Source organism: Strix uralensis, chromosome 16 (genome assembly GCF_047716275.1).
Source record: "Strix uralensis isolate ZFMK-TIS-50842 chromosome 16, bStrUra1, whole genome shotgun sequence".
Taxonomy (NCBI): domain Eukaryota; kingdom Metazoa; phylum Chordata; class Aves; order Strigiformes; family Strigidae; genus Strix; species Strix uralensis.
In genome coordinates, this window is record NC_133987.1 from 8,856,524 (window position 1) to 8,884,523 (window position 28,000).

The following is a 28,000-nucleotide window of genomic DNA, read 5'->3' on the forward strand; positions in this document are numbered from 1 at the left end:
CTTGCATTTTGTGTAGGGGTTTTTGGTGTGATTTTAGCCCGGTGCTTTCAATCAAATCATCAAAACATACAGAACAAGAATGCCAACATAAAAAACTCATGAGAAGAGCAGGACACGTATTGCACTTAGCATTTTAAGTTTAAACTCTATCTTCTGTTGCAGTATCTTTTATGTTTTGTTTTAAGAAATTAAGCCAAGAAACCCCAGTTCTGTAATTTATCAGCTAGTCACAAGATGGCATCCTAATTCCACTCAAATTCAATTGGTTGTGTCAATTGTACTTAAGCTACCGGCAGTGCTTATGAATGGAAATGATGACTGGCACTTTGTGCAGGTTTGTTTTTCCCCTCCTTCTATCATGGTAGTTGACCAGACTTTCCTGGTTTGCAGCAGCACTGACACGCTAAAGCGTACAGCAAATGCTGTACCTCTCCTGCTGTCACAACCCTGTATTTTTCCAAATGTGAGGACATGCTGCGGTTCAATCTGTAGTCCCAGCTGGGTCCTCAAGATTACATGCCTCTTCCAGGAGCGTGTACGTGGTCTCTCTCGCCTGTGTTTCACCACTCACAGTTGCCTGTATTGTTGGAACGTGCAATTTCTGCACATTACCTTTCTTCTTGTTTGCAAGCTAACTACTACTTTTACAATCACTTTGGTCAAACTGAATCTAAATGTTGGATCCTCCTTTCCTATCTTCACATGGTCTGCTGTTTGCACTTTCCCTTACTTTACAGCAACTTTTGATTTATCTCCTCTTCCTTCCTTCCCCCTTTCTTCTATTGAAATGTCCCTTCAGTCACTGTGTTGCTATCTCACGGCTATTCTTTCTCCTCTCGCTCAGCAATCTGAGGGTGGGTAGAACAACTTTTAAAACCAGAGATGTTGGCATTGGCAGCTGGAGCCTGTTTCGGTAAGTATTCCACATGCAAAACTCCTAATCAATGGGAAATTTTGGGAAAGAAATCTAGTAGAAATGGCTTTTTGTAACACAACTGTCAAACCAGCAATGCCTCATGAATTTTATTGTTAGTGATCTTAGTGGAGCTGAAAGCACCGTTTCCTAAACTGGATTCTGAAAGAGTAAGCAAGCTCTTGTGGTCTGTATGAAATTTTATCTAATAGTGGTAAGACGTGCGCTGAATGACACATTGAAAGGCCAGGGCCTCAGGTAGTTACACGCTTTTGCATCACATTCGTTACGTGGAACCGGCTGACGTATGCCCTTCCTTCCTTTAGTGATTATAGTTTCTTTATGCTGTAGGTTTTCCAGAAGCTTTTGCTGTATTTCCAGCAAATATGGAAGTGTTCAATAACTTACATCAAGCACAATCTTTCTGGCCCTGTTCAAAAATTATTTCTACAACTGAATTATTTTTCACAGTATTTTTCTTCAAGTCTCCTCCCATGGATTGCAAAAGCAGTCTTCAGTTGAGAATGTCTTATTTATACCAAATAAATAGTTATGCTATTAGCTTAAGTACAGACCAATCAGAAATCTATAGCTAAATGAGAACGTGTTGATTCCTCCATTCATTTTCCCCAAAAATGCTATATAAGCGAAAAATTGTGTGGTGCTTAGTTTTCAGAAGTGCTGAGCATGCAAAACTCTCCACTTGGCTGCTGTATAAACACGATTTGAAGGGCCTCTCAGCTTAAATAATGCCATGCTTTTTTAATTTTATACGCAGCTTTAGTCTGCACCCACGCTTGTGGGGATCCCAGCTGAAATAGCACCGAGGCAAGAGGCAGAAGGAAAAGGAGAATCGCTCAAGTCATTCACGTCTTTGCAGCAGCATGAAAAGTTTCAGGGCAGAGCACTATGATTGTAACTGCTTACACCTGAAATAATTCTCACTTTACCATTTCCTGGTTTAGTTCTCTATGCATATAGTGGAGATAACTCTATCTTCCCGTAATTAATAAATATCAGGAACATTAATTAGTGAAGGCATCCAATACTTTGGATATTAAAACCATAAAGCATTATTCTGGATTGGTAGCATCTTAATCTGGAGGTCCAGAATCTGTCAATGTTTTGTGTCTTACTGGTTTGATGGTGTTTTCAGGAAAACCACCGTACAAAACATACACTTTGTTTTTCACAGGTTGACGCCATACCATTCCTGACTAATAAAGTACAGGAAATGAAAAAAAAAATCACTAATAAAATCAGGCACTCATACCTGAACTTAATTTTAATGTAGTTTTAGAAAGTGTATTTGCATTCCAAATGCTCATATTTCTGTGCTTTCCTGAATAGGTTAATGTTCGTTTCTACAATGTTTACCTTTATTAGTACATTCCTTCTGGTGCGGAGCAAAAAATGCTACAATGGCTTTTCCTTTGGAAAACCATTAAATACCTACTTTTAACTTATCATCAAGAATATTTTATAAAAAATCCAAACGCATCCAAAATATCAAAAATACCAAGTATAAGAAACACCCTGATTGGTTGACTAGATGGCAGCAGAAATTAAATGCTGTGGAATAAGGTGAAATTAAATGAAATAAATGAAAGAAAATGTACCAGAGTTGTCTTGGAGTATCTCCTCTGACTTGAAATATAAAGTACAGCCTCCCCCTCAGTCGTCGCATGACTCTAAGGACTGTCTTATCGCCACTGCCAACAATTTATCTACTTTTTGGAGCGCACAGTGAAATCTGCCTGAAGTTCACATTCCCAACAACCACCCTTTCCCGTTTGCAGAAAATGAAGTAATTTGATTTGGGAATAAAGCCTGTATGAAGCCCATGAGCCGATCTTCTTCTATGCTTTGAGACGTTTGAAAGATTTATTATTAATCCCCAAGAGGTTCAGGAGCGCTGCGAGCCCTCCAGCCGGCACCAGGACGCCTCGGTGCCCCCCCAGTTTGTGACCGAGCCCCCGCGCTGCGCCGCCGTGCTCAACCGCGGCTCCGCCGCCAAGTACCGTCGCAACCGACGGTGGTTCGGCCGCGGGTCCCCCGCCACAGCCCCCCGGCCCGCCCCACGCCGTGGCCCCGCGGGAGGCGGCCTCTCCGCGCCCGCCCCGCCCGCGCTGACAGGCGGGCGCTGCGGAGGAAGGGGAGGGCGGCCACCGGGCCCCGGCCTCACATGACTGCTGCGGCGATGGACGGCGAGCCGGCTGCGGGCACCGCCGCAGGTACGGGGCGGCGGGGGGCGGCGGGGCAGTGCCGGCCGCTCCCCGGCGCCGCCGTCGCTCGCTCCCGCTGGCGGTTCGGGGAGGGTGAGAGGGCTCCGCGGGTGGGGTCGGGGCCGCTCCCCCCGTCAAAACCTGAGGTAAAACGGCGCCGCTTTCCCCTTCTCCCCCTCCCCACAGAGGGGCTGCCCTACTGCCGGGCCTCGGCGGTGCCCGCTTCGTGGTGGCGGGGGGTTCCCCTCCGGTCCCCTCGGCCCTGGGTGATGGGTAACGGGGAGCGTCGGGCGGGCCGGGCCCGGGGCAGGGGGAGGTCGGCCCGGGAGCGTTCGCCGGGCGGTCGCGCCCCGGTGCCCGGCGGGAGCGCGGCTGCCCCGGGAGGCTCCTGGCGCGGGTAGCGCGGGGCAGCCGGCGCGGAGCAGAACGGGCCCTCCCGAGGGTCGTGCGGGTGCTGCAGTGACTTTGTTCCGTCTCCTTGTCCCCCGCCCGCTATAATGGGCCCGGGGACACGTTAAGGCCGGCGGGGGCAGCTTCGGGAGCGGTGCAGTGGGCAGTGCCGCGGTCGGTCCCGGCCGGAGGCCACGTCTCCTGACTGACCCCCGCCAAAAGCAGAGCCAGCGTGAAAAGGAAGAGGCAGCTCCCGACGCTGAAGTTTGAAGAGCCTGCAGCTGGATCTGGGATCGAGAAACTTGCAGCCAAATGTTGCCAGCACTTGTTGTGAAATGAGATAATGGGGGGGGGAGCTCCTGGGTGAATTAAGAAAATAACATGTTAGGCTCGTAACAGTTAAACTGAGGGAAGCAGGATAATACAGTTCTTTAAAGTTCTCTTAAAGTGGCCAGAGTTTCATACTGGCAATTACTGCTCTGTGCATAGTAATTTTTTTCTCTCTGTTTGGAAAGAAAAAGTAGCAGAGGTTACCAGTGGATAAGCTTTATGCAGGGAAGAATGGTTTGGTTGGATTACATTCAGGATCCAGTGTGAGTGTGCTTTTGATAGACCTGTGATGCTCCTGATGCAGATAATGCTTATAAATAAATTATTTTGGAATATTTCTGTCCAGGACTGATGTAAGATATTGGGATATTGAACAGCAGCCTTTGTGGAAAAAATGTCCTACTGTACCAAAGAGAGAGCTTGTTCAGGTATGTCTATTACAGATTTACCGTCTGCTTCAGGAGCCTTGTAGAGATAACACAGTTATCTCAGAGTAGAGTATTCTTGATCTGATCACCTTCTGCACTGATGATGGTGCTTCTGTAACTGTCTCATCTACTCAGCCTTATTTAGAAAACTTGGCTTTCTTTGACACAGATTGTATTGTGAACACTGAGAGAATGTATCTAATGATCTTAGCAAAAGAAAAATAATGCTGTGAAAGCAGGAATGTTTTTATTTCTAGCATTATGATGTGGATTCAGTGATCTTGGAAGTTTCACACCGGTGTGTAACTTTTTTGGAGATCAGCAGTTTGTCAGTGATTATTCCAGGAGGCTCTAAATCTCCTGAGCAGTGAGAGGCCTGACAGGGGTTGTTGATGCCCACCTATGACAGCACATGCAAATGCTGCCTTTTTTTATTTTGCAGGCTTAAAAGTACTTTAACACAATCAAGAGAGAAAAGAAATAGGATGGCATCCAATACATTAAAGTCAGTTTTGCAAAGTTGCTTGTATTGACTTTTTTCCCCTCTCATTTGAGCCTGTTTTGCAATGATTGCAAGGAGCTAATGCAGGTGTGTTGGCTGGGAGGGGGAGGGGGGTGTCTCCTTTTCTTCTGATGGTAAATCTTTAACTGTGTGTGCAGCCTGTAGGAGGGCCTGCTATGGAGGGCTGTACCAGTTGCAGACAGTAGAATTTGTACATAACCTCTCCGATTTCCCCCACAATCTTCAGGTTTTAGTGGGTTGGTGCAGGTGGATGGAGAAAAATTTATCAGCTACAACTGGAAGTGGTACAAAAGGAGGGGAGCTTTGATGATTGCTTTTCAACAGAATTCAATATGTGAATGAGCTTGTTCTAGCTAGAAAACGTGTGAAAAGACCATTGGGAGACTAGGTGTGCAGTGGCATGCTATTTTTTAACTCTTAAACTAAGATTGAGTTTTTCCCCAGTGTAATTAAGAGGGTGAGAAATGTGCAAAGAAGGTGAGAAAACTAAAAGATAAACAGTTTATTCTGAAGGGATTTTCTTGATCAGTGTTAGGAAATTTGGCAGTTTTGTAGTTAAGCTAAAATGCCCTTCTAAAAGTTTCCTGGAGAATAGCTGTATGTGTTACTGCTTGTTACCTTTTTGGGTGTGAATTTTTACACTTCCAACCTCTTTGCTAGAGCTGGGTGTGAAAAATGATAGTTTAGCATTTTCCATTGTGAGATGGGAAACTGCCCTAGTGAGGGTTTGACTTTTTGTCTCTGTCGTCTTTGGGAACATTCCTCGATGGACTTTTCTCTCCTAATCCTGTTATTTCTTCAATGAGTGTAACTCCATCTCACTTTATTATGTTTGCTGCAGTTTGGGACTATGGCTCTGTGGCTGACTGGCAGATGGAATGTGTTCCTTGTATTCCCAGACTCGGGAAATCGTTTAATTAATCACTTGATCTAACAGCATAGTTAAAAAAACAGGGCACTAGGCTTAAAAGTTAGTTCTTTGTTCTGTCACACAGATTTACTGTGTGACATCGGAAGGAGATAACTTGGTGTTGGAGTTATTTCTGCTGCAGTATGTGACTGATATTTTGAGAAGCAGTTAGAGGTCTACAGCTGTAGGGGAGTGCAGAAATGCTAGTGCTTCTTAATTACTATTAAATAAAGTTTAGATAACCTCACCTATTTTTGAGTTGTGCTATTACTTCTGTGCTTCATCTTGAAAAGCACCAAGTGCTGAATAGCAATCTTAAACTTAGTTGGAAAAAACCCCCAAACCAAACAACCACCAGAAAAAACCCCCAAACCATAACTATCACAAACACCTCAAAAACAAAAGGAAAAAAAAAAGCTCAACCAAAAGAAGAAAAACTCAAAAACCCCCCAGATCAGCTAGTGCAGGATGCGTGTTTGACATCTGCACTGAGAAAGCTGTGTTTTGTTTTTGTTTTGTTTTTAAGGAGAAAAAATGTTAGAGCCTGTTTTCCAACATTTAATTTTATGGTAGTATGTGTATGATTTTATCTTGTCCTGTTTTGGCATTGGATAGCTTGTATTTACAAGTGAATTGCTGGGAGGGAGAAGGAAAGACACTGTTGCACCATCCCTTAATTAGAGTGAAGCTAAATATGATTACTTTTCTTGTACCTAGTAAGAAATACAGACCTCTCTTCCATGTTGAATGTAGATCTGTGTATCAGCTTTGTTAGATAAAACAGACTGATTCCTTTGCGTTGCTCCTTTCTAAATAAGACTTGCATGGTTTTAAATTCCTTAAAAAACCAAAAGTCACATACAGTTGTCTCAAAAGATATGTAAAGCTTTTAATAGAAAGTTTTGTTTGCTTTTTTTTTGTGGGACTTCTGTTTTTCTTCAGGGGATTTCAAATTATGTATGAATTAAAAAAAAAAATGAGGAAGGGAATTTATTTGAAGTTGTAGTTGAAATCTGCACCAGCTTTCAGAGAGACTGAAGTGGACACTGAATTCTGGAATTATGGAGGAATGTGTTTGACACAATAAGGGGGAAAGGCCTTTCCATCATTCCTGAGGCTTTTCATGAGAAGACAGGAAGGAAAGGGAAATGCTGATGAATGATATTTACATTGCTGCTTTAGTATTCCTGGCCCAGGAGTCTGTAGTGGAGCCCTCATTTTTGCCAGGGAGGAATCTGAGGTATCTGTGTACAAAAATAGTCTGTTCTCGTACTCCCCTGTGTTTCCCATGAGTTGGATCACCTCTGCTCCGCACGGCCATGGCCTGTGATGATGAAGAAATCTTAGGTATTTTTCCTAAAGGCTTTGCTTCTTTTCAAGCTTGTTTCTCCTTCTAGAAAATCTGCTATTAATGAAACAAGTAATTCTATGGCACCTTCTGCTTAAGTGTGTCTGATATATTTAACAGATTAGCACCTTGGTATAATAAAGAGTTGTTAGTAGCAACCATCTGTAAAACAGAGAAAAACCCTCCAAATTTGGTTGATAGAACTTAAATAGGGAGAGGAGATCTGTATTGTGGTTTACCACCTACGCTTCCAGCCCTTGCATTGCCCTTCTCTTCTATGTGTTTGCTCACATGTAAAACCTGTGTGCAGCTAATCAGACACTTGAAATTCTGCGCTGGGTTTGATAAATGCCTGATTTTAGAAATTTTGATCAAGGAAATTGGTAGCTCTGTGGAGGGCAGATTGCTGTCTAGTTGTGTGAATGGGAGTAATGAATGTCAAGTGCTAACTAAAGCGTGAAATGTGGCATAAAGCTTTCTATTTCAGTGTTCTCTGGGTAAGTTTCTCAACTCCCTTCAGTCCAAAGGCTACCTGACTCATTACCAAAAAAAAAAAAAAAAAAAAAGCAGTGTTTTCATATTTTTCTTTTACAACCAAACAAAAATTAGGCTATGCTTTGAATGCTTCTTTAAACTTTTATTTCTTGTCATCTTGTTGTCTGCTTGTTTGCATATGTATGCATATATATATTCTTTTTAACTTTTATATCAAACTGTTTTCAGTTATACCAGGCCACTTCCTGGTATCTTATTGACAACAGATTGAGAAACTGCTGTAGCAAAAGGCTAGCTTGCACAGCAAAGCAGATTTTTATTTTGTCTGCTTCCCTGTGTTCCTGGGGATCATTCCATACCTCATTTCTGTATTCACTCGCTGCTCTATGTATATAAACTTTACTATATAATGATCTGCTGAAACCAAAGGGAATGTTTTCAAAATTAGCTGTTCTCCAGCAGAGAGTGCGTGATGGGAAGCATTAAGTGTTTTGTTACAATGCATGTAAATCCTTTTACTGGTTGAACACAGGAGCTCATACCAATGAGTTCCCACTATTATCCGCCATTCCTGGCCAGGGCTCTTGAGGCGGTTCCTGGATCGACTCTTTAGGAAGTAGAATGCAAAATGGGCTGAAGAATAGCTTCAGTATATATTGCTCTGCAGGGTTAGTGTTAATGCCACGATAAGTGTTTTCTAAAGCAGGTTAACAGCTGTTCCAAAGTCATCTTATTGTGTTCTCAGACCAGGGTTTGAGGGTGTAAATTCACTCTGAGTAACTGTCTTCTTGATATGGAACATGCTGATGTTATTAATTAAACAGTAATTATTCAAACTTGTTTGTATGGTTGTCTGATTTGTATGATTTCACACATTTAGACAAGGTTGAGATCTAGAGAAGCTACAAAATATTTCAGGAGGAGCTGAGTGTGTAAACTGCTGATAAAGAGAAGGTATTTCCTGTAGGTGAATTTGAGAAAGCAAATTTAGAGAATAACTGCGTGAAAATTGGCAAAGTATTATAAATGAAAAGCGACGTGACTGAATTGTCAAAGGAATGCTGAGTCTTGTCTAGGTCTCTCAATGGGGCTTCCCTCTGTAGTTGTCTTACAGGGTAATGCGGGTTCAGATCACTGTAATGAATCTGGGACTCCTTCTCAACATCAGTTTGGCTGATCATGCTGCAGGTTCCAGGACTTACAGATGAAATATTGAAGGATTCGTGGTTCATCCTATAAATCTTTTCTCCTGACACCTACTTTTTGCCACTGGGAGTTTTAGTAGTTTGCCAGAGAGTGCTGAGCCCCAGTTTTGGGAACATTTTGAGCCATGAAAGCCCCACTTTGTCAGTTGGCCAGCAGAAAGATAGAAAGCAGGGAGAGTAGTGTTGTATTAGTACAGATTAGCAGTGCTCTCGGGGAAGTAGGTGGGTTGCATTTTGGCTAGCCCCTCTTTGGGAGGCTCCCTTGCAGTGTCTGCCTCTGCAACGTGAGCCAGTGGTTAGCATCAGAGGACTCTGGAATTCTCTGTGTGTTGCAGGAGTAACAAAATCTCCTGTGTCATGTTGTATTTCTCTGATGTGTCTTGAGCAATTAAAACCAAGAATTACAAGGGTGTGCACCCAGAGAACCGCTGCTCTAGAGAGCGAGGCTGTCTTGTGCTTTCCATAGTTCTTTTTGAGTGTATTTTTGACACTTCCTCTTGATAGTGTAGTTTATTATAACTTGCTGCCTCATGAAAGGTCAGGTGGATAAAGATTTTTCTATACTAGAAAATCTTTTACCTCGCTATCCTTATTCTGAATTTTCCTTCCTTCTTTCCTTCTCAGTTCAGCATCTATCTGAAAAGTGGCTACAGAGATATGTTATCACTTTATCCAGCAGTATCCCATGTCAACATTGAATTAGCTTGTAATATTTTGCCACAGATTCCTGGCAGGTAGCTGGAACTTTTTAGAAGCTGCTACGTAGGTGGGGTTAGTAGGTGACATATTAAGTCTAATAAAGCAGAGGTGTTAAGACTTGCTTCTCTGAGTCACATTAGCAGGAATCTGAAGCCTGATGAGACATGTGGGATAAGGTCATTTGTCCTGGATTTGGTTTGGTTTCCTTAAGCTATTTTATGGAACAGAGTGTCTAATCTGAAGTTGTGTATCTGAGGATTTGGAGATTACCTGTTTTCCCCATTTATCAGGGCCTAGAACACATGAAGGAACAGGTGGGAAATCCTTATCAGGAGGAGGTCAGGGCTTTCAAGTAAGGATATGAGTTATTTCCTTCCCTGAGTTAATCTCTTACACAGTTATCAATTCTTTGAACTATGTATCAAAGCTTAAAGAAATGTTTCTTGCTTCTGTAATGTTACTGCCTTTTTGTGTGCTCAAAATTTTAGATATGTTTAAGAAGGGGTATAACTTCTGCACAGTGGCAAGGAAGGGATCATTAATACTGCCTGGCTTTTCTAGGTAACTTTTTGTCAATGCATTCAACTTCTTTGTAAAAGAGCTTGCTCTCAGTATCCCTCTTAAACTGACATATACAGAGAGGAAGCAACCCACCTGTTGCAGACTGGAGAACAGAACTCGGGTATGGGCTGAATAGATTCCAGGGTTATATCTGCATTTTTCACCCTGTTTCTTATGTGTGAAATTGGTATTAAAAAAAGATTTGCTTTGAAAAACAATGTTAGCTTAGTTTATACTTGCATAATATGTGTAGTTATGAAGTTGAGATAATGGGCTGCAGTCAGTTATTTGATAAGAGAGTACTCTGAGTCATCGTCATTTGCCCCTTCTTTGATGTAGTTTGTCCTCCAGGGTCATATTCTGAAGAGCCATCTTTTTTCACTTTTGCATCTGGCTGAGAATCAGTTAGAATCTCTCTGACAAAGCTGTCCATCTGTGGTTGAATTCAGTGTGAAAGCTGTTTGGTTTTTAGCTACAAGCAGTGGAGTAGGTATATTTGAAAGATTTTGCCAGAGCTTGCTGTGGTTGAGGAATTGTCCGGTTGGTAGCCCTTATTAGGAGCCTTTTTCCCCTGCTTTTGAGCTTAAGCATATTGGCATAGTAAATTATTGTAATTCACGCCCACTCTAGCATACTGTCACAGTTTAATAAAATTATGTCAAATGAAGTGTCTCCTTCCTTATAATGACATGTAAAATTAATGTATTAGATTTCTGCAACGCAGTAAAATAACACGTTTTCTTTCCTTCCATGAGTTGTTCTAGGCAGGATCCAGAAGTGCTGAGCTAAGGTTTTGTTCATTTTGGCAGATCCTGCTGTGGTGGGAGCTGGACAGACAGGAAATGCAGGCCTCATAGCTGATTCACAGAACAAATTTGGCCTGTGATTCTTCTTTTGCTTAGTAGAGATGTCTTTCTGACTCGGTATAATTGGTGGTGCTCCTGGGTGTTGTGAAGAGGGAGGTACCAATGTCTGGAACGTGTGTGAAGTAGCATAGCCTCCCGGGGGTGTGGCTTGACTGTTGTTCTGGTTGTGTTGCACCGCTGTGGGAGCACTGGAATAGAGTATTTTAAGGCTACTTCTTTTACTTTGTCCTATCAGGTCTACTGGACTGTTTTTCCCTTTTTGTCTTCTAGATTTGGCAAAGCCTCCAGTAAATGAACCGAGGGAACCGGAACAGTTTCTAATGCAGGCGCCCCAGGGAAATCCACTGCTGCTTTCCCACACCTTACAAGAGCTATTGAGCAAGGATAGTGTGCAGGTGGAGCTTATACCTGAGAAGAAGGGCCTTTTTCTGAAACATGTGGAATACGAGGTTTCCAGCAAGGTAATGTGAACAAGAATTGGTCTTAGTGAGAATGTGTATCCTCTTAAGAATGTCTGTGCAGTTGCTGTTGGCACTAATTTCATAGATGTGTTGGGTGATGCTGGTTTTGACTAGGCCAGTTGTACGGGTTTACTTTAGTTCAGTGGCACTATGCTGTCTTGACCAGGGCTTCTGCAGTACAGAGCATCTTCGAACTGAGGTCTGATGGATGGTCTGCTAGTTTACTCGCTTGAAACCTGAGTTCTGTACAAAAGCAGATGTATAACATTGAAAGCTGAATGTTTTCGTAATGGATTGCTGTAGGCAACTTGGATATTTCAGTCTATTTGGAGATAGTGAAGAAATTGTGAAGTAATCGTATTGGCAGTGCTAATCTGAAATCCTTTATAAACAGAAAAGGTACTGCAAATCCTTTGGCAGAGTCTAAGCCACTTCCAGTTTACTTGCCCCAGTTCTGACCTGTAGGTTCCTCTCTTGGTGTAAGAGAAGTTTGAAGATGATGTATTTTTTCCTATTTATGGAGCGGCCAGTGAAATAGCTCTCCCGTAGCTTCTGTGTGTTTCTTCAAGAAGGAAATCTGTCCTCTTCAGAGTAGAAATTTACGTCTGCCAGGCCACCAAAACATCAGTTACTGGGTAGTGCTCAAACTGTTGTAGTCACTGTTGTATGTGTTGAGAGAGACATTTGGGCATTTGTCTGTAATGACGTTTGGGGCTGTAGGTGTTTCAGACTGACATCTGTAAGTTTGTCAGAGACTGTTGTGAGGGGGAAAGCACAGACACAGTGAACGCTTCTGTGGGATTTCTAGGACACAATGTGTATCTTTGCCTGTGATTTCAGGGCACAGGACTCAGTGACCCTGGTGATCTCTCTAGGTTTTGAATTTAGAAACCCATTACTGATTCTTTTCAGTTGCTGTTGTCCTTCCTATGGTTGTAGCTGTAGAGTGATACATCCTCAGAAAGAAGCATAGTTTGGCCTTGAGCTTCATCTAAGATCTGCAACACAAGTCAACATCAGATTTCAAAGCAGACAGGGGGTGGCCACAGGGGCTGCGTCCGTTGTGTTCCAGTTAAATGTGTCATTGATTTATTTTTGAAAATGCAGTGCCACAATAAATGGTGGATAATGTGCAATGCAAATGTAGTGAGAATGAGTATAGTGTTGTGTAGTCTTTCTTACTAGGTGCTTCAGTAGTTGAATCTGTAGTAACAGTGTGGGGTGTTTGTGGTGTGGGTTTGTTTTTTTAAATTATTAGTTTAAAAGGATTTCTGCCTCCAAATCGTCTTGTTCTAGCTGCTACTTAACTCCTTTTGGAATGAAAAAGCAGTTTCTTTGGCCTCTTCTACATATTGATCTAAGAAATGCAGAGTGAGTGACTAAGGTTTTAAAGGAACTTCCGATCTTTGTTTATAGATCTAACATCAGTGAGAGGCCTCTTGTGAAGTTCACTTAAAACATCAGTCATGATCTAAGACTGTTTTGCCACCTCTGGATTTGAAACTGATTTAGAGAAAGTTCCTAAGAGCTGGAGCTCAGGGACTTGCCATACTTCAAGAAAAGAGCTCTCTAGAGCACTTAAGAGTGTTTGCATTATTTTTAAATGTTCTGTCTAACTGGGAAGACCAGAGAGTTTGTGGGGCTAATGGTATGGAACCACGGCAGGTTTAGGGATATTTGTACTCGGGAAACCTCTTCCTCTCCATTTCATAGTCTCTTTCATCTTGTGTTTCTTGAATGAAATCTGACTTATGTTTTTAAATGAAAATCTTATTAAATGAAAATCTTATTCTCTAAAGGACTGGTTGTGGTGGGTTTACCCTGGCTGGACATCAGGTGCCAGTCAAAGCTGCTCTACCACTCCCCTCCTCAGCTGGACATGGGAGAGAAACATAAAATGAAAGGCTCGTGGGTCGAGATAAGGACAGGGAGAGATCACTCACCAATTACTGTCACGGGCAAAACAGACGTGACTTGGGGAAAAACTAATGTATTACCAATCAAATCAGAGTAGGGTAATAAGGAAGGAAACCAAATCTTAACACACCTTCTCCCCACCCCACCCCTCCCTTCTTCCCAGCAGCACAGGGGGATGGGGAATGGGGGTTGTGGTCAGTTCATCACTCGTTGTCTCTGCCGCTCCTTCCTCCTCAGGGGGAGGACTCCTCATACTCTTCACAAGCTGCTCCAGCATGGGTCCCCTGCAGGGTCACAAGTCCTGCCACCAAACCTGCTCCAGCGTGGGCTCCTCTCTCCATGGGGCCACAGCTCCTGCCAGGAGCCTGCTCCAGCGCGGGCTTCCCACGGGGTCACAGCCGCCTTTGGGCACCCACCTGCTCCGGCGTGGGGTCCCCCCCGGGCTGCAGGTGGGATCTGCCCCACCGTTCCCCTCCATGGGTGCAGGGCACAGCTGCCTCACCAGGGGCTGCCCCACAGGCTGTGGGGGAATCTCTGCTCCGGGCCTGGAGCACCTCCTCCCCTCCTTCTTCACTGACCTGGGTGTCTGCAGAGTTGTTTCTCTCACATATTCTCACTCCTCTCCCCGGCTGCAGTTGCACAGGTTTTTTCCCCTTCTTCAATACGTTATCCCAGAGATGCTACCACCGTTGCTGATGGGCTCGGCCTTGGCCATCGGCAGGTCCGTCTTGGAGCTGCTGGCGCTGGCTCTACTGGACATGGGGGAAGCTTCTGGCAGCTTCTCACAGAAGCCACCCCTGTAGTCCCCAGCTACCAAAACCTTGCCGTGCAAACCCAGAACACTGTAGTTAGAAGAATGCCATCTCTATTCATAGTTGAAAGGTGACTGTCTTTGGAGTCTTCTCCCTCCTTCCCACCACAAGGCCTCTAAAGAGAAGAAAGAAGTTGTTTCTGCAGTCTCTGGTGTTGTTTCTTTCTTTTCTTCTTTTTGTTTTTAGTGCAGCTGGTAGCAAAATATTATGAAAATGCTGCTGATTGTCCAGCCTGTGTATTGATTTATTCTCCCCCCTTCCTTAATTGCAGAGATTCAAATGCTCAGTCTACAGGCGATATAATGATTTTGTGGTGTTCCATGAGATGCTGCTTCAGAAGTTCCCGTATCGTATGGTGCCAGCACTTCCACCAAAGAGGATGCTGGGAGGTAAACCTGGGTCTTTCTTTTGACTGGAGGGGTTGTAGTGCAAGCGTGATCGAGGTGATACTGTTGAAAATAAATGTTTAAAAGATCGAAAGGCTTTGCTTCTGCTTGGCTCAGAAAACAACTTTGAGGTTATAATACACAATTTGCAGGTGTGAAATATTGCCATCCTAGAAATTCCCTATAGGTAAGATATTAATGTAAAATTTCAGTGGGGTTTCTTTCTGTGGAAGCTCAGTATCTAATGACTTCTTGGTGATATTTGAGGCATAATTCTACACAAGAGCATGGCAGAGTTGCAGGTATTGTTTTTTAGAAAAATACTATGATTATGAGCTACAAGTGTAGAATCGCTACCATGCTGTCGAATGGCTGTAGTATGTATTGTAGTGTGTTGTTTTGTGACGTGTTCAGAGTAGAAGAGATTTGTGGAAATCCCCTTGTTTTTCTATAGCAAGAGGAGTAAAGATTAAAAAAACCCTAAAAATCTAGATAAAAAGGCTTAAAACTGCAGAGGAGCCAATTGTGTAAAACCAGCAAAATCACTTCTCCAGTGAGAGCATATTGATCCTGTTGAGTTAGTGTAGAGTCCTGACCTCACACACATCTAAGAAGGACTAGTGAACAGTGATGTGAATGAACAGCTTCAGCACTGCCCATTGTAGTATTGTCTTGCAGAGAAGCCTTATGATGGAGGCAATGGTAATTACACTTTCTCAGTGTATGTACAAAAAGGTGTCTTTCTGGCAGATGAACCAACTGCCTTAAAGTAGCTATTGCCCTTTTTTTTTTTTTTCTTACCCCCCCCACCCCCCACCCCCCGCCCCGTTCCAAAAATGAGCTTGTTGATCCACTTAAGATAACCAGAAACTAAAAACTGAGGCTGGAATCAGAGTGTCAGTTCATTCAAGTATATTTTAGCTGTTAGAATAGAAACCAATTAATTATCCCAAGACTGAAAGCATATCAGAGCTGCTTCGGGTACATTTTTCATTAATCTGAAATACTAACACTGGTTTTAAACTTTTATTATTTCAAATGTTGCTTAACTGTATAAAATCCTGTCTTGTTTCATACTTTATCTGTGAAAGAACAAGCTTTTCACTGTCTTGTCTCCTGCCTGTGCTGTTAAGCATAACGTGTTTCAATAAATAATTGATTTCAGTCAAGGAGTCCATGTACTGCTACAGTCAAGAGGAATTGATAAACAGTGAGCAGCAGAGCATAGCAGGGTGTGTAGTAACTGGAAGAAAGCAAAATAATAGTGCTGAAAAGTTTCAGTGGTCATATATTCTTATGGTGGAATGTGAATTGGGAAGACCTTTCTTTTGGGGTTGCGAAAACCCGTCTGTTGAATTTGATCTGATTCAGTGTTATCAGCCAGAATTTCCAGAATTTCCACTTCATCCAACGCCTGTAAGCAAAGTGACCTTCTCTGCTTAATCTCAGTGGAGAGAGGATGCTTGAAAGAAGCTACCAACATGTCATTTGTCAGTCACTGTTATTTCCTTGTGTTGCCGGTGTGTTGATATTTCTGTGCATTCACCGCTGTGTTTCTTGCCACAGATATCATGTGTTTGAGAAAAAACTGATAGGATTATTTCCCAAACTGTGCTAGGAGTACAGTCCAAAACTGTGTTAAGGCAAAGAGGGATGGTTGCCTTTAGTCCTGGGGCTCTGCATATAGAAAAGCTGTGTAAGTGGTCTTAATAGAAACCACAAACAGGAAAAAGGAAATGGAATGGGTAGTTCTTGTTTCTGAGTAGGTTAATGGACTGACAAACAGAGTTGCAGGGCACAGGATTTGATGGATTAGTATAGGTGTGTGACTCTTGCAACCTCCTTAGTCCCAGAGCTGGATGGGCAAAGCTACGTGCTTTTTATACACAGTATGCTCCTCTACTAAGTTACAGTCTCTTTTCATGATGGTCTACTTTCATCCATCTCTCAGATGAAGAAAGATTGATAATCTGCTCTGCTCATTTTGGAGGATAGCAGCAAACTATCTCAGATCATGGCAGGCAGATCATGTAGGAAGTGTGTAGATGACTTCAGAGATCTTCACCTAGGCCAAAGTATGAACAAAGCAAAGATCTGCAACCCTAATGACAGAAAAATCATTTGATAGGTGATAAGAGCATTCCTTTAATTTTGTTCTGTGCTGCTTGCTTCAGTCTTATTTTAGTTTAATTTTTCATCTTTCCTGAAAAACTCCAGGAACTGTGATTTACTGCCTTACTGCAGTATTGCCAGATTGAAATTCTTCCTGTTTCAGGAAGAGGAATGGAACTTTTTTAGTTTGACAAGTAAGGACTCTGGATGGATGGACTGCGGATTGCTGTGCAGGTGTCCCAGAGTACTTTCTGGCATCTTGCATGCAAAAGAAGGGTACTGATCTTGAACAAACTACTAAAAAAACCCCACCCTTTGTTCTCCCTCTAACCCCAAAATGCTTCAAAGTGTGGAGGAGGGACAAATGAGGGTACAGCACACTGAAGCTAGTTCTTTAGAATTGTGAGCAAAAAATTTAATTTTTTGTGAGATGATCCCTTTGCAAGTGGCAAGAAGCAGAGTGTTGGGCTGCATTTCCCAGGAGTCCCAAACAGGCCGAGATTCCCTCTGGGAACTGGCTGTGGAACTGATTCAGAGGAAGAAGAACCTTTGTATGCCCACAGTTTGTAAGTGGAGGCTTCAGGCTTTAGACTTAGTTTTATCCTGCTTACCTGACCCACCCTGTGGAAATAACCACACACAGTTACGTATGCTGGCTTTCAGTAAGAAGTAAAGAACCACGTGAAGGAATATTTGTTCTGGTGGTCAATTCAAAAGTTCTGTTTTAGGGAGCTGACAGACTATCGGTTTTGTTGCGGTGCTTTAGCAAGAGTTATAATACAAGGAAATTATTGGACTAAGTGCTTTTTTTTTTTCTTTCTGAGCAGCTGTAATGTGTGGTGCATTAATTGAAATTTAATATTTCTTCCTTTAGCTGATCGAGAATTCATAGAATCTAGGAGGAGGGCGCTGAAGCGGTTTATAAACCTGGTGGCTCGACATCCCCCTTTCTCAGAAGATGTGCTCTTGAAACTCTTTCTGTCGTTCAGTGGCTCAGTGAGTACTTGTTAGCAATAGTGTTGAGTTTGCATATCTTCCTGTAACTGCTTCGCTGGGCACAGAGTTCAGAATTGCTTTTGACCTACACATTGTTGCTCCCTGTGATGAGGAGAATTTTCTTTCAGTAGGTATCTCTACAGCTGGAAAGTGGAAGGTAATTTCACTCAGTGCTAGGAGTATAGTATTTTGAAAATGATAACTGTTCTTAGGGGAATACATATAGCTTTACCCAGGTTTAATTTACGGAAAAGCATAATATCTGCTAAGTTGTGCTTTACTATTGCACTATATCTGAGACCTGTGTGAACTGCCTGTGCATTACTTAATTCTTCCATGCTCATTTGAATTCTGTATCTTCTCCAGGATGTACAGAATAAGCTAAGAGAGTTGGTCCAAGGAGTAGGAGATGAATTTATGACCTGCAGATTAGCTACCCAGGCCAAGGTATGTGTGTGAATTTCTTGCAATTTATTATTCTGGTTTAAATGGCTCTCTCCTCCAGGTGAATCAGTTATGGCATTTGTTGAGTGATGGAGACCTTAGGTAAGAGCAAGTTTGAAGGACTTTTAAACTTCTAATTTTATCAAAAAGGTCAAATAAATATTTGAGTCTTAAGGGCCTGATATTTCTAGCTAAATGCTGGTTCATGAATATGATAAAGATTAAACAACGAGTCCTGCTCAGAACATGTTTCTCAGTAATTACTTGTACTTGCATAACAAACAAATGCACCTACTGCGCAATTTAAAAGCTAGTATCTAGATTGATGTCTTCCCCATGTGCTCATGCCCTCATTCTGTCTGTCATCTCCCTGTGGGAGAGTAATTTGGACTGTTATAGAGAAGCTAGTTTTAAGTTCTCCATATATCTCTTTGTCCCAGTGATTAGTGCTATGGCAAGCTTTAAGTATACATGCACTGTGTTCATTGAGCAATTCTAAAGCCAGTTGTTGTTCAGGTTCCTGCAATGCTAGCATAAGGTTTTGCAACTGGAGCTTAATTTTAGGCTTTTACCAGTGAGACACAGGTCAGGAAGAGCTGAACTTTCAGTACATGCTTGACTTTGCCAGGCTGGCAGTTATTAGTAGCGTCAGATCAGAACCTGTGAGCTTGAAACCTCACAAACCCCATTTGAAGTGCGTAGAATTGCAGACTTTATAAACTCTGTCTACACCCAGTATTTGAACCTCTTTCTGCCTCTGAAAACTAAGGGTATTTGTATAACATCTGACTTAGACACTTGAATTGTGAAGTTAATCTCTTCAGGGTTGTTACAGCCCGGTGTGAGAGAGCGAGCGCGAGAGGGAAACCTGTCTGTCTGCTGACTATATGGTGTGCCCACAATTAACCTATGTGAACGTGCCTCATTTGTTCGCTTGCACTTCTTCAGGACTTCCTTCCAGCTGACATACAGGCCCAGTTTGCTGCCAGCAGGGAGCTCATCAGAAATATTTATAATAGCTTTTATAAGCTTCGGGACCGTGCGGAGAGGATAGCTTCTCGAGCCATTGATAATGCCTCAGATCTTCTCATATTTGGAAAGGAGCTAAGGTAGGTTGGCAGGAAGAGGATTTGCTAATGTGAACATTTCTACTGTTGTTTCAGAACTCAAAACTGTTGTAAGGTTTACCTGCAAATGGCCTGGTAAGAATGGGTATTTCAATGCACGCTGTAGGTCATAATAAAATTTTTCCTACTATAAAAGAAGAAAATACCTGCTTTCTACTAAGGTTGCATTCCCTAGAGCAAGAGCAAAGAAAATATAAATACCTTGATATTCAGGTATTGGTTTTATTGTCTCTTCCTCCAGTATATACACAGCTCTGCATTTGTGACTGTGCAGTAGTATCTCAGCACTGAGAGCTGTTTAGACAGGTCTGAAACTCTGAACTGCCCTCTGCCAATAAGTGTATCTAGTTGGTGGAATTTGTCTCCCAGATTTGAATACTACTTATCTCCTCCTAGTGCTTTGGGCTCAGACACTACGCCGCTTCCTTCCTGGGCTGCTTTGAATAATAGCACGTGGGGGACTCTGAAACAAGCCTTGAAGGGTCTGTCTGTTGAATTTGCACTTCTGGCAGATAAGGCTGTGCAGCAGGTGAGTTCTTTACTTTTTTCTTTTCTTTTTGTAAAATGAAGAAGGTGCATTGCTGCCTTAAGTTTCATCTTGAATCGTGAGCTTTGTGGACATAAGCACTTCAAGAGTTAAGAGGGAGCCTGTAGTCCAAACTCACATCCTCAACCACCAGCTGCTTGTTCAAGCTTGAATGAAAAACCTGGACTGTGTTTAAATGGGAAAAAATATAATGGGCAAGGGAAAGGAGGGAAAAGCCTGCTTTCTTTTTTAATTTCAAATGGTGATTGGACAAGTTAAGTTGTACTACTGTACTGAGCTGTCCAAAAGTCCTGCATTCTGTCTTATTAATCTGCCACAGAGAACCCAGAAGAACTTATTTCTGAAGCAAATCTTGATATTCATGTACTTAAACATTACATGAGTCATTCAGACAGAAGCATCATATTCCCGTGTAAGTGTGCAGTGTGATAATGACTGTTAGAATAATGTGAGAACATGTTAGTCTGGGAAGGAAAAGTAATGGTTTTGTCTTCTCTTCATCTCATTGTGTTAAAATACTCAGCATGCTTTTATAGATCAGTCAGACCAGGTTTTTGTTTTTTTTTTTTTCTTCAGAATTTATGCTCCAGAGAGCTCTATTGATATAGGAAGAAAAGACAGTATTTAGTAAAATAAAAAAAACAAGTAGTGAAATTTGGCTTGGTGTCTCATCTCTGCCTTCTGATGCATGAACTGTTATGGGGAACATGCAGGTATTTATAGCTTTAATGGATTAGTTATCTTGTAAAAGGAAAGATAAAAGATTGGAGGAATCTGCAAGAGCAAGAAATTCCAAGCAGAGAGAGCTGAAAGGACTGACACACAGGACTGAAACTAACTCTTCTTGTTATAATGATCACTCAATTGGAAAAGCTGTTCAGCTCCAGTCAGATCTTTGTTCTGCGTGCTGTAAACTAAACACTCCAGTGCCATCTGAAAGATTTTTGATGTGGTTTTGTAAGCGTTGATGTGCCCTGGAGAATACAGTGGAGGGCCTGCGTGGTGTAAGGATGTGAAGAACTGTGATGTTGGTTCTTGCCAGGCTTACATAAAATGTACTTTTTCCTTGTTTTCTAGGGTAAACAGGAAGAGAATGATGTGGTGGAGAAGCTGAACCTTTTCCTGGATTTGCTCCAGTCCTATAAAGTGAGCTCTGCTGTTCTTCTGCCAATGAGAAAGTTGTTTAGAGCAAGCTTGCACTCTTCAGAGGGTGTAACGCCGACTGGATGGAAAACTGTCTGGGAGGCCAGTTCAGAGGCAAACTGGGCATCTGGGAGAGGGCGGGGAGTGGCTGTTGACCATAGCTAGCTCTGTAGCCTTACTGATCAGCTCATCTCATGATGAGAACTTGCCAAACAGCAAACCCTGCAAGGAATTTAAAAATATGTCTGCTTGAACTATATGGATCAGCTAACTTTTTTCCATATTTAGCTGCTTTTGAGTCAAACCAGTGAATTAGATCGCTACTTGTTTGTTCATGAAGACGGGAGTTCAGTTACAGATGAAAGAATTTTTGTTAATACTAATCTTTTGCTCAAAGGCACTTTTTTTTTTTTAAAGCACCTACTGAAACTGTATGTGGCAGCCTCTCCTGACTTTCCCAGGCCTGACTGAAATAGAAGGATGCTGGCAAGCTCTCACCAGTTAATTGCCAGCACTTAATATTGAGAAGGGCACAAAAGATAAGAGGCCTGATAAGATCCAAAATGCTGGCAGAAGTGATGCTTCAGATTGCCTCTTAAGCTTGCTGATCTGGGTCCCGGCAGTTCTGTTTCTTGAATTCTTAGCTGCCCACATTTTTTTTGACCCTCTTGAAAATAAAGAAACAACATACCAGCAAAATCTGCAGCATAGAAATTACATAAAGCGTGACCATGTGTTTGTGTTCCTGATGTACTTGGCTTGCGTGCTTGCTGTCTCAGCTTCCACTAAGTACCTGTTCTTTTCCTTTTCCCGTAAAGGACTTATGTGAAAGACATGAGAAGGGGGTATTGCACAAGCACCAGCGAGCATTGCATAAGTACAGCATGATGAAGAAGCAGATGATGAGTGCCACTGTGCAGAACAAAGAACCAGAATCGGTGGAGCAATTGGAGTCTCGGATTGTGGAGGTAGGGCAGATGCCTGGGAGAGCAAAGTGTGGTCCTGGCCTCCTATAATGGTGCCGCTGTGTAGCTCAGTCATATTTGCAGAAAGCCATGAGACTGAAAGGGTAGCCTGTGCTTTGGGTAATTTGAGCTACCTGCTGTGCTACACGGAGAATGCATTTGTTTTCCTCAACACTCACTAGTGGCTCTTTGGCAACATGTCATTTGCAGGAGCTGTGGAAAGCAACAGTCTGCATGATGGAAAGTGCAGCTGCTGTCATATCAAATGGGTCTGGGAACTGCCTTTTTAGGTTCCTGGTGTGTGTTTGCATTGCTAGTATGGTGAGGAATGCTGTTTTCTCCTGCTGCAAGTGAACCTCCTTGGCACCCTCTTCCTGCCAATGTATTTGACCAAGTTCCTCTTCTTTCAGCAAGAAAATGCTATCCTAACCATGGAGCTGCGGAATTACTTCTCTCTGTATTGCCTGCATCAGGAGACACAGCTTATTCACATCTATCTGCCTCTCACGTCTCACATTTTGGGGGCCTTTGTCAACTCCCAGATCCAGGGTCACAAAGAGGTCAGTTCTTCTGGTCTGTGTTCTTTTTCCCAAAATATGAATGAGAATTTGAATGTATTTGTTTTCACATGTGGGCCTTCCTCCTCTAATCATCTGTCCAGCTGGGCTCTTTCATAACTTCTTAAGAAGTCACCTAAAGTCTTTCCAATTTGGGGTGAGGATCAAGACTGGCCTCTAACCCCTCTAAAAGACTGTATCTTCCTGCAGCAAGTTGCTGTGTTTTTTTCTTTTTCTCTCATCTGCAGATGGCCTTTATCCTACAAGTAGTTGAAGAAGACCCAACCATTAAATAACTAGCTGTTCTCTAATGAATGATGTATGTTTGCTAGATGAATCTGGTTTTTGTTGTGCTACACAAAAATTATATGACAAGGAACAACATCCTTGGTTTTTCTCTAAAAATCTGAGAGCTCCCTTTTCTGAACCCCTAACTATGACCTTCAGCATTCCCCATATAGAGACTTTCTTGCATTCATTATATTTGAAAAGTCCCTCCTCCTTTGGCTCCCTTCCTTCCCTTCAGTGAAGGAATCTGACCCAGCTATGGGAGATCTCCCTTCCATGCACGCTCCATAGAATGTTCAGAGCGCTGTGTTACAGCACCAGTCTGAAAGGGACAGTCTGGGCCCACTGGACTTCCCCAAAGTACTTCAGCAAATTGGTGTTGTTCTTTTGTGTACTCTGAAACTGCTGCTAAAATACGGTGTGGTGAGATGATTAACTGCCGTGTTGTCATGTCTGTTTTCTCTCCTTTTCCATTCACAGATGAGTAAAGTTTGGAATGAATTGAAGCCGAAGTTGAGCTGCCTCTTTGTGGGATCTAGCAATATGCCGACTCCACCATTGTCACCTCCAGAGGGAAACTTCTTCTCCAATTAACATGCTCTGAGCATCTAGCATGGAGCAAGAAGTGCAATCAAGGAAGGGGTGGGACCTCTACCTCCAGATGTTAGGATGAATCCTCCAAACAGCTATTTTTTTTGTTTGTTTTTTATTTTAATACCGCTGCTTTGAGCTGCTCTCTGATTTAGACTGGATGTGGGGCAGAACATACAGATATAAAGACAATCCCTTAATTTTGAAATGCTCTGGGGCAGAGCTGATGCTCATTGTCCTGCAGACACTCTTCGTGGGGTCAGGGTGTGACCTGGGGCAGCGTGTGCTGCAGTGTTGTTGCTGGTGCCTCCGCATCTTGTACTAACAGTCCTCCGATAACGTTTATCTGCACACGTGCTGACGCATCTCTGCAGTGCTGAGATGAACAGGATGTGTGAAGCACTTGCTTGTAGTAAAGATGGATTGCCTTTTAAGCTTGGGAGGGCCTGTGTTAGGGGCATATGTGCGTAAGGAAGGCTGAAAGCTGTCTCCCGTCCCACTGATAGGTGTCTGGATTTGATTTCTTACTGCTAGACTTTAGCACACAATACGTGAACGCAGTGGTCAGGGTCACTAACCCAGCTGGGCAGGGGTTAGTGCTGCTGTGTGACAGGAATTTTCCCAGTGAGGCCAGGCAGACTATTGTCAGCGTGTTTCCGTTCACGGTTGCGGGGCAGCCTAGGGACTTGCTCATATTTTTCAGTTTGGGGCCAAAGACAACTGAGTTCAAGAACTCAGAGGAGTTTGCCTGGCACAAATGAAAAAATAATTGAATAAAACACTCCTTAATTGTAAACCAATCGCACTGTAAGAGAGAACAGCTGCAAGGTAGCTTGTTTATTTTCTTCTGGAGGTTCTGACATCCATCTGTTGACGAGCTGTTTAGGGCTATTGGAGAGCTGCTGACCCGAAGGCTGGTGTTTTCTTTGGTCTAGTATCAGATGAAGTATCCTGTTACAGCAGCAGGCTGGGACACAATGCTGATGAAGTTCATTAGCAAAAAATCAGTATTTATCAGGATGTTACTGTCTTTTTTTTTTTTCTGGCTGTGGGTAGCATTGGAGTGTGTTTGTGAAGGAGAGAAGACAATTAAGTGACAGTTCTTTATCTTTCTAAAAATAGCACAGTCCTTGGTAATGGGGTTTTCAGAATGATTTGTGACTGTGATAAAGGGACTAAACATTCTCCATGTTTCACTCTTGCATCTCCAGTAACTTTCTCTCTCTCGAGGCAAAGGGTAGGGGGAGGACAAGTTGTATGTCATATTACCTTAGGGGAAATTGTGCATATCCTCCAGAGAAACTGATAACTGAAGAAACTGCAGGCACATGCAGCAAAACTCTACATGAAGAGACTCCCCTGAACCTAACTTCTCTGGGGCCAAAATAGCTGCCAAAGGGGAATTTGAGACTTGTCGTCTTCGAGAAAGAAAATATCTTTGAGTGGGTAAAAAGGAAGCACATTAACAAGGATGAGTGCTCGCTGTCAAACTGGAACATTGCAGTATTTTCCCACTGGGGAACTTCCCCATTAGCAGGAAATATATTTAAATCCTCCAATCACAAAAGCTTTTCTTCTTTTTTTTTTTTTTTTTTTAATTTAGAAAATTCAACGCAACATGAAACTCTTCCTAGTGCAGGTGGAAATTGTGGGTTAGTTTTTTCAGCTAGGAGCAAGATTGTAAGTTACTTGCCCAGGTTCATGAGACTGGCATAACCATTACACACACCCCTCAAAATGTGGTAAAGTGCAGTTATGTGGGTGAATTTCTTGGGTGCTGGGCCTTAAGGAGTGTGTAAGGTGTCTTGTTTAACAACCTTGCTCAGAAGGCATTATTAAGAGCTTTTTATAGCAGTTCAAATGTTAACTCTCTTGTGAGTCTTTCCTCCTGCCTATTGGCCTTGTCCAGTGAGACAAATTAACTGCAAATGGCTGTGACAGATTTGATTTTCTGTCCTGAAGATTTCCAGAGTGATGCAGAAGAGATTCTGCTCGCAAGCTAGAGCAAACTGACTGGGGAGGGAAATGTTTCTGCAGTACAGGAACAAAGAAGATACTATCTCAGGAATGGCACAGAAGGTTTTTCTGCTTGACCTTGTCTTGATTAGGAATGTAGTTTGTGGTCAAAGTTCAGAAAGCATGTTACCATATTTTTAAATGCTCTTTGCTCCTAGCATCTTTAGAAGGTGCTGGCTGGTTATGGCCTGTCATTTGCTTAGTCTCAATAACCATCATCCCTCTTTCAGCCTTGTTTGCCTGATGTGGTGAACAGTCAAATTGAGAAAATACTGTATGTTTTGGGGTGAGATCTGGTATGTGTATGATGGATCTTCTACATAACTTGCCTGGCTGGGGAAGATGACTGGGCTGTGTTCTGTAGGAGCACTTGCAAAGTATTAGCCAGAATGGAACTTCTCACATTTAGAAAAAAGTTACGATTTTGGACTTCATTGAAAAACAAAACCCAAAAAACAAACATCGAAACCGTATTTGGGCTTTAGACCAATTTCTTTCCTGTTCTCCTTCAAAGCAAGAATTCTATATTCCAAATGCAGAGACTGTGATAAACATAGACCACATGACCTGTAAAGAAACTGGAATTATGTTGTTTTGAAAAAGCACCCATTCCTCCATTGTCAGCCCTTGCCTCTTTGAGGCGAGCGGTTTTGGGACTGGGGTTTTCTTGTTTTGATTTTACTCTGTTCACCTGGCATTTTGAGAACAGAGGCCTGGTATTCTCAAAGCTGATACAGCTAATAGCACTTTGAGTTTATTTCTTACTGGACTGTCAAGCTTCTGTCTCATTCCTAAATACATACATACACTATTTCACAGAACCCTTAGTTTGCAAACCTTATTTTTGGGAGACTGGTCAGTGTGCAAATAGCACTGTTACATTTACCTCAATGTGTGAGGGATTTCCTTACTGTACTTGTTCTGTTTAGTTTAGGGATCTGCCAGGCTTGGGGAGCAGCAAGCAGAGCTTCCTTCCTCTAGAGGAATGCAGCAGGGAATCACACAAGTTAACTTCAGTTGTCTGTCTCCCCTAGTCAGCGTAGGGGAAACGGTTCTAGTTACCTCTGTGCTGTTGCCTTCTGCAGCCGACAGCCCAGCTACGCGCAAGGGGGAGAACAAGGCTTAATGAAGTTGGTGCCATTGCTGGTAGCTGGGTAGATCACAATAAACACTAAAATAAACCAGAAGACTAATTGAAGACTGCGTCCTGCCTACCCAAGAGCTCCTGTCAGATGTAGCGCCAAAGAGTTAATGTGCCTTTGTGAATGGAAGCTTTCTGTGTATTGCTCGAGGTCATGGGGGCTTTCCTTCCTTCAAAGTAGTACTGGTAGAAAAGGCCTCTGATCTTTCTGTTAGCGTCTCTGTCAGATCTGCCCTGGAGGTACCAGGGTAGTAAACAGCTGAGAACCTGAAACTTTGCCTGAAAATTGTTTTATCAAAAGGGCTATATGCTTTTGTCACTTGTGAGGTCTCCTCTGCTTCAGGCTGTGAAGTGGCAATGCACAGACAGGCTTTTTGACCAGTGTCACGTTGAAAGGCTTTCCAAACTGTATTTACAATACAACCTTAATCTTTGATCCTTCTTTCCCTCTCCTTCCATCCTCCTTGCAAGCTGCTCCTCCTAAGTTGTAACGTGTTTTCCACAGTGCCTTGCTGCATTCCAGTGCTTTTACTCTTCTACTGTGATCATGCAAGGGTGTAATTCCTGGAAGTTTTAACAGGCTAACTTACAATCTGCAGTTTGTGCTGTTTCCCAAAAGACAAAGATCACCAGCTGGGGACAGAACTTACTTAAAACATGTTAGTCTCCACAACTGCAGCAGGAGCAATAAGGTCACTACTCTCTGACACAAGCTAAAATTCAGTGCTGGTGAAAGCATCTCTAAAAGGATTGGACTGCCTGCAGAAGAGGGGATGGACATAGATTTGCAAGCCGGAGCCACACTTGTTCTTTTCCTTCCTAAACTCCTGGAGGAACAGAAAGTAATTTGCTGTCTCTCACCATGCAATTTACAGTTTCCACCAGGAAATACATCAAGATAACATAACAGGTACTGGCTGCCAGTCACTCCCTTTCCTACCACGCAGTAAGGTCTTACATCCTGTTACAAGCTACCTGTCCCCTCATGCTTATTTTCTCTCCTCTACTTGCCTCGAGCCACTCTGTCTGTTAGAACAGCCAGAAACCCTTACTGCTCTGTCAGAAGCAGAGGTGAGTATCAAAAACTCTGTAAATAACTCGGTGTGCAGCACAAAAGGAAAAGTAAGATTCTAAGGTGTTAACTCTTATCCTCTGAGCTGTGGCTTACTGAGCATATGAAGAAGGGCATTTTTGAGTGGTATAAATTATTCAGAACTGCTGGAGGGAGACAAGATGCACAATCTTGTTCAGAGGGTGAATTTTGCCTGCCTGGAATATCCTGTATCTTTGCTTTGCTCAAATAGCCTTATGTATGAAGCACTTTATCCAAATGCAGGAATTAAAGAACTATTACTACAGCTGTTAAACTGGAAATGTTTACAGATCCTATATTACATTCCAAGATTCTATCTGTAAGTGTTATATGTTTGTAAAAGTGTTTAAAAAAAAAATCAGAACTTGTGTAAGAAGTTACATATGTGATGTGTTATTTCTAGCACAGTTTGATTAAGCTTTTGCTGCCCAGCACAGAGTTGGGCTGACCCGAGTGTGGAACAGCTCTCCTGCTACTGACATGCGCCAAAGCCTGCAGCCACAGTGATGGC

At 42.7% G+C, this 28,000-nt stretch overlaps 1 protein-coding gene across 2 annotated transcripts; it reads left to right on the forward strand.

Moving 5' to 3' along the window:
• The first annotated feature begins 3,098 nt into the window (after positions 1-3,098).
• Positions 3,099-27,869, forward strand: SNX8 (sorting nexin 8). 2 transcript variants are annotated; one of them, XM_074886290.1, is made up of 12 exons: positions 4,229-4,286; positions 4,729-4,875; positions 11,164-11,354; positions 14,355-14,472; positions 17,456-17,577; positions 17,944-18,024; positions 18,970-19,130; positions 19,545-19,677; positions 20,773-20,841; positions 21,657-21,806; positions 22,214-22,363; positions 23,129-27,869. In XM_074886290.1, the coding sequence occupies exons 3-12, from the start codon at positions 11,214-11,216 to the stop codon at positions 23,240-23,242; spliced, it is 1,239 nt and encodes a 412-aa protein (XP_074742391.1). In that variant the 5' UTR covers positions 4,229-4,286; positions 4,729-4,875; positions 11,164-11,213; the 3' UTR covers positions 23,243-27,869. The 2 variants fall into 2 exon arrangements, with proteins under 2 accessions (XP_074742390.1, XP_074742391.1); XM_074886289.1 differs by lacking the exons at positions 4,229-4,286; positions 4,729-4,875 and adding an exon at positions 3,099-3,147.
• The last annotated feature ends 131 nt before the right edge of the window (positions 27,870-28,000 follow it).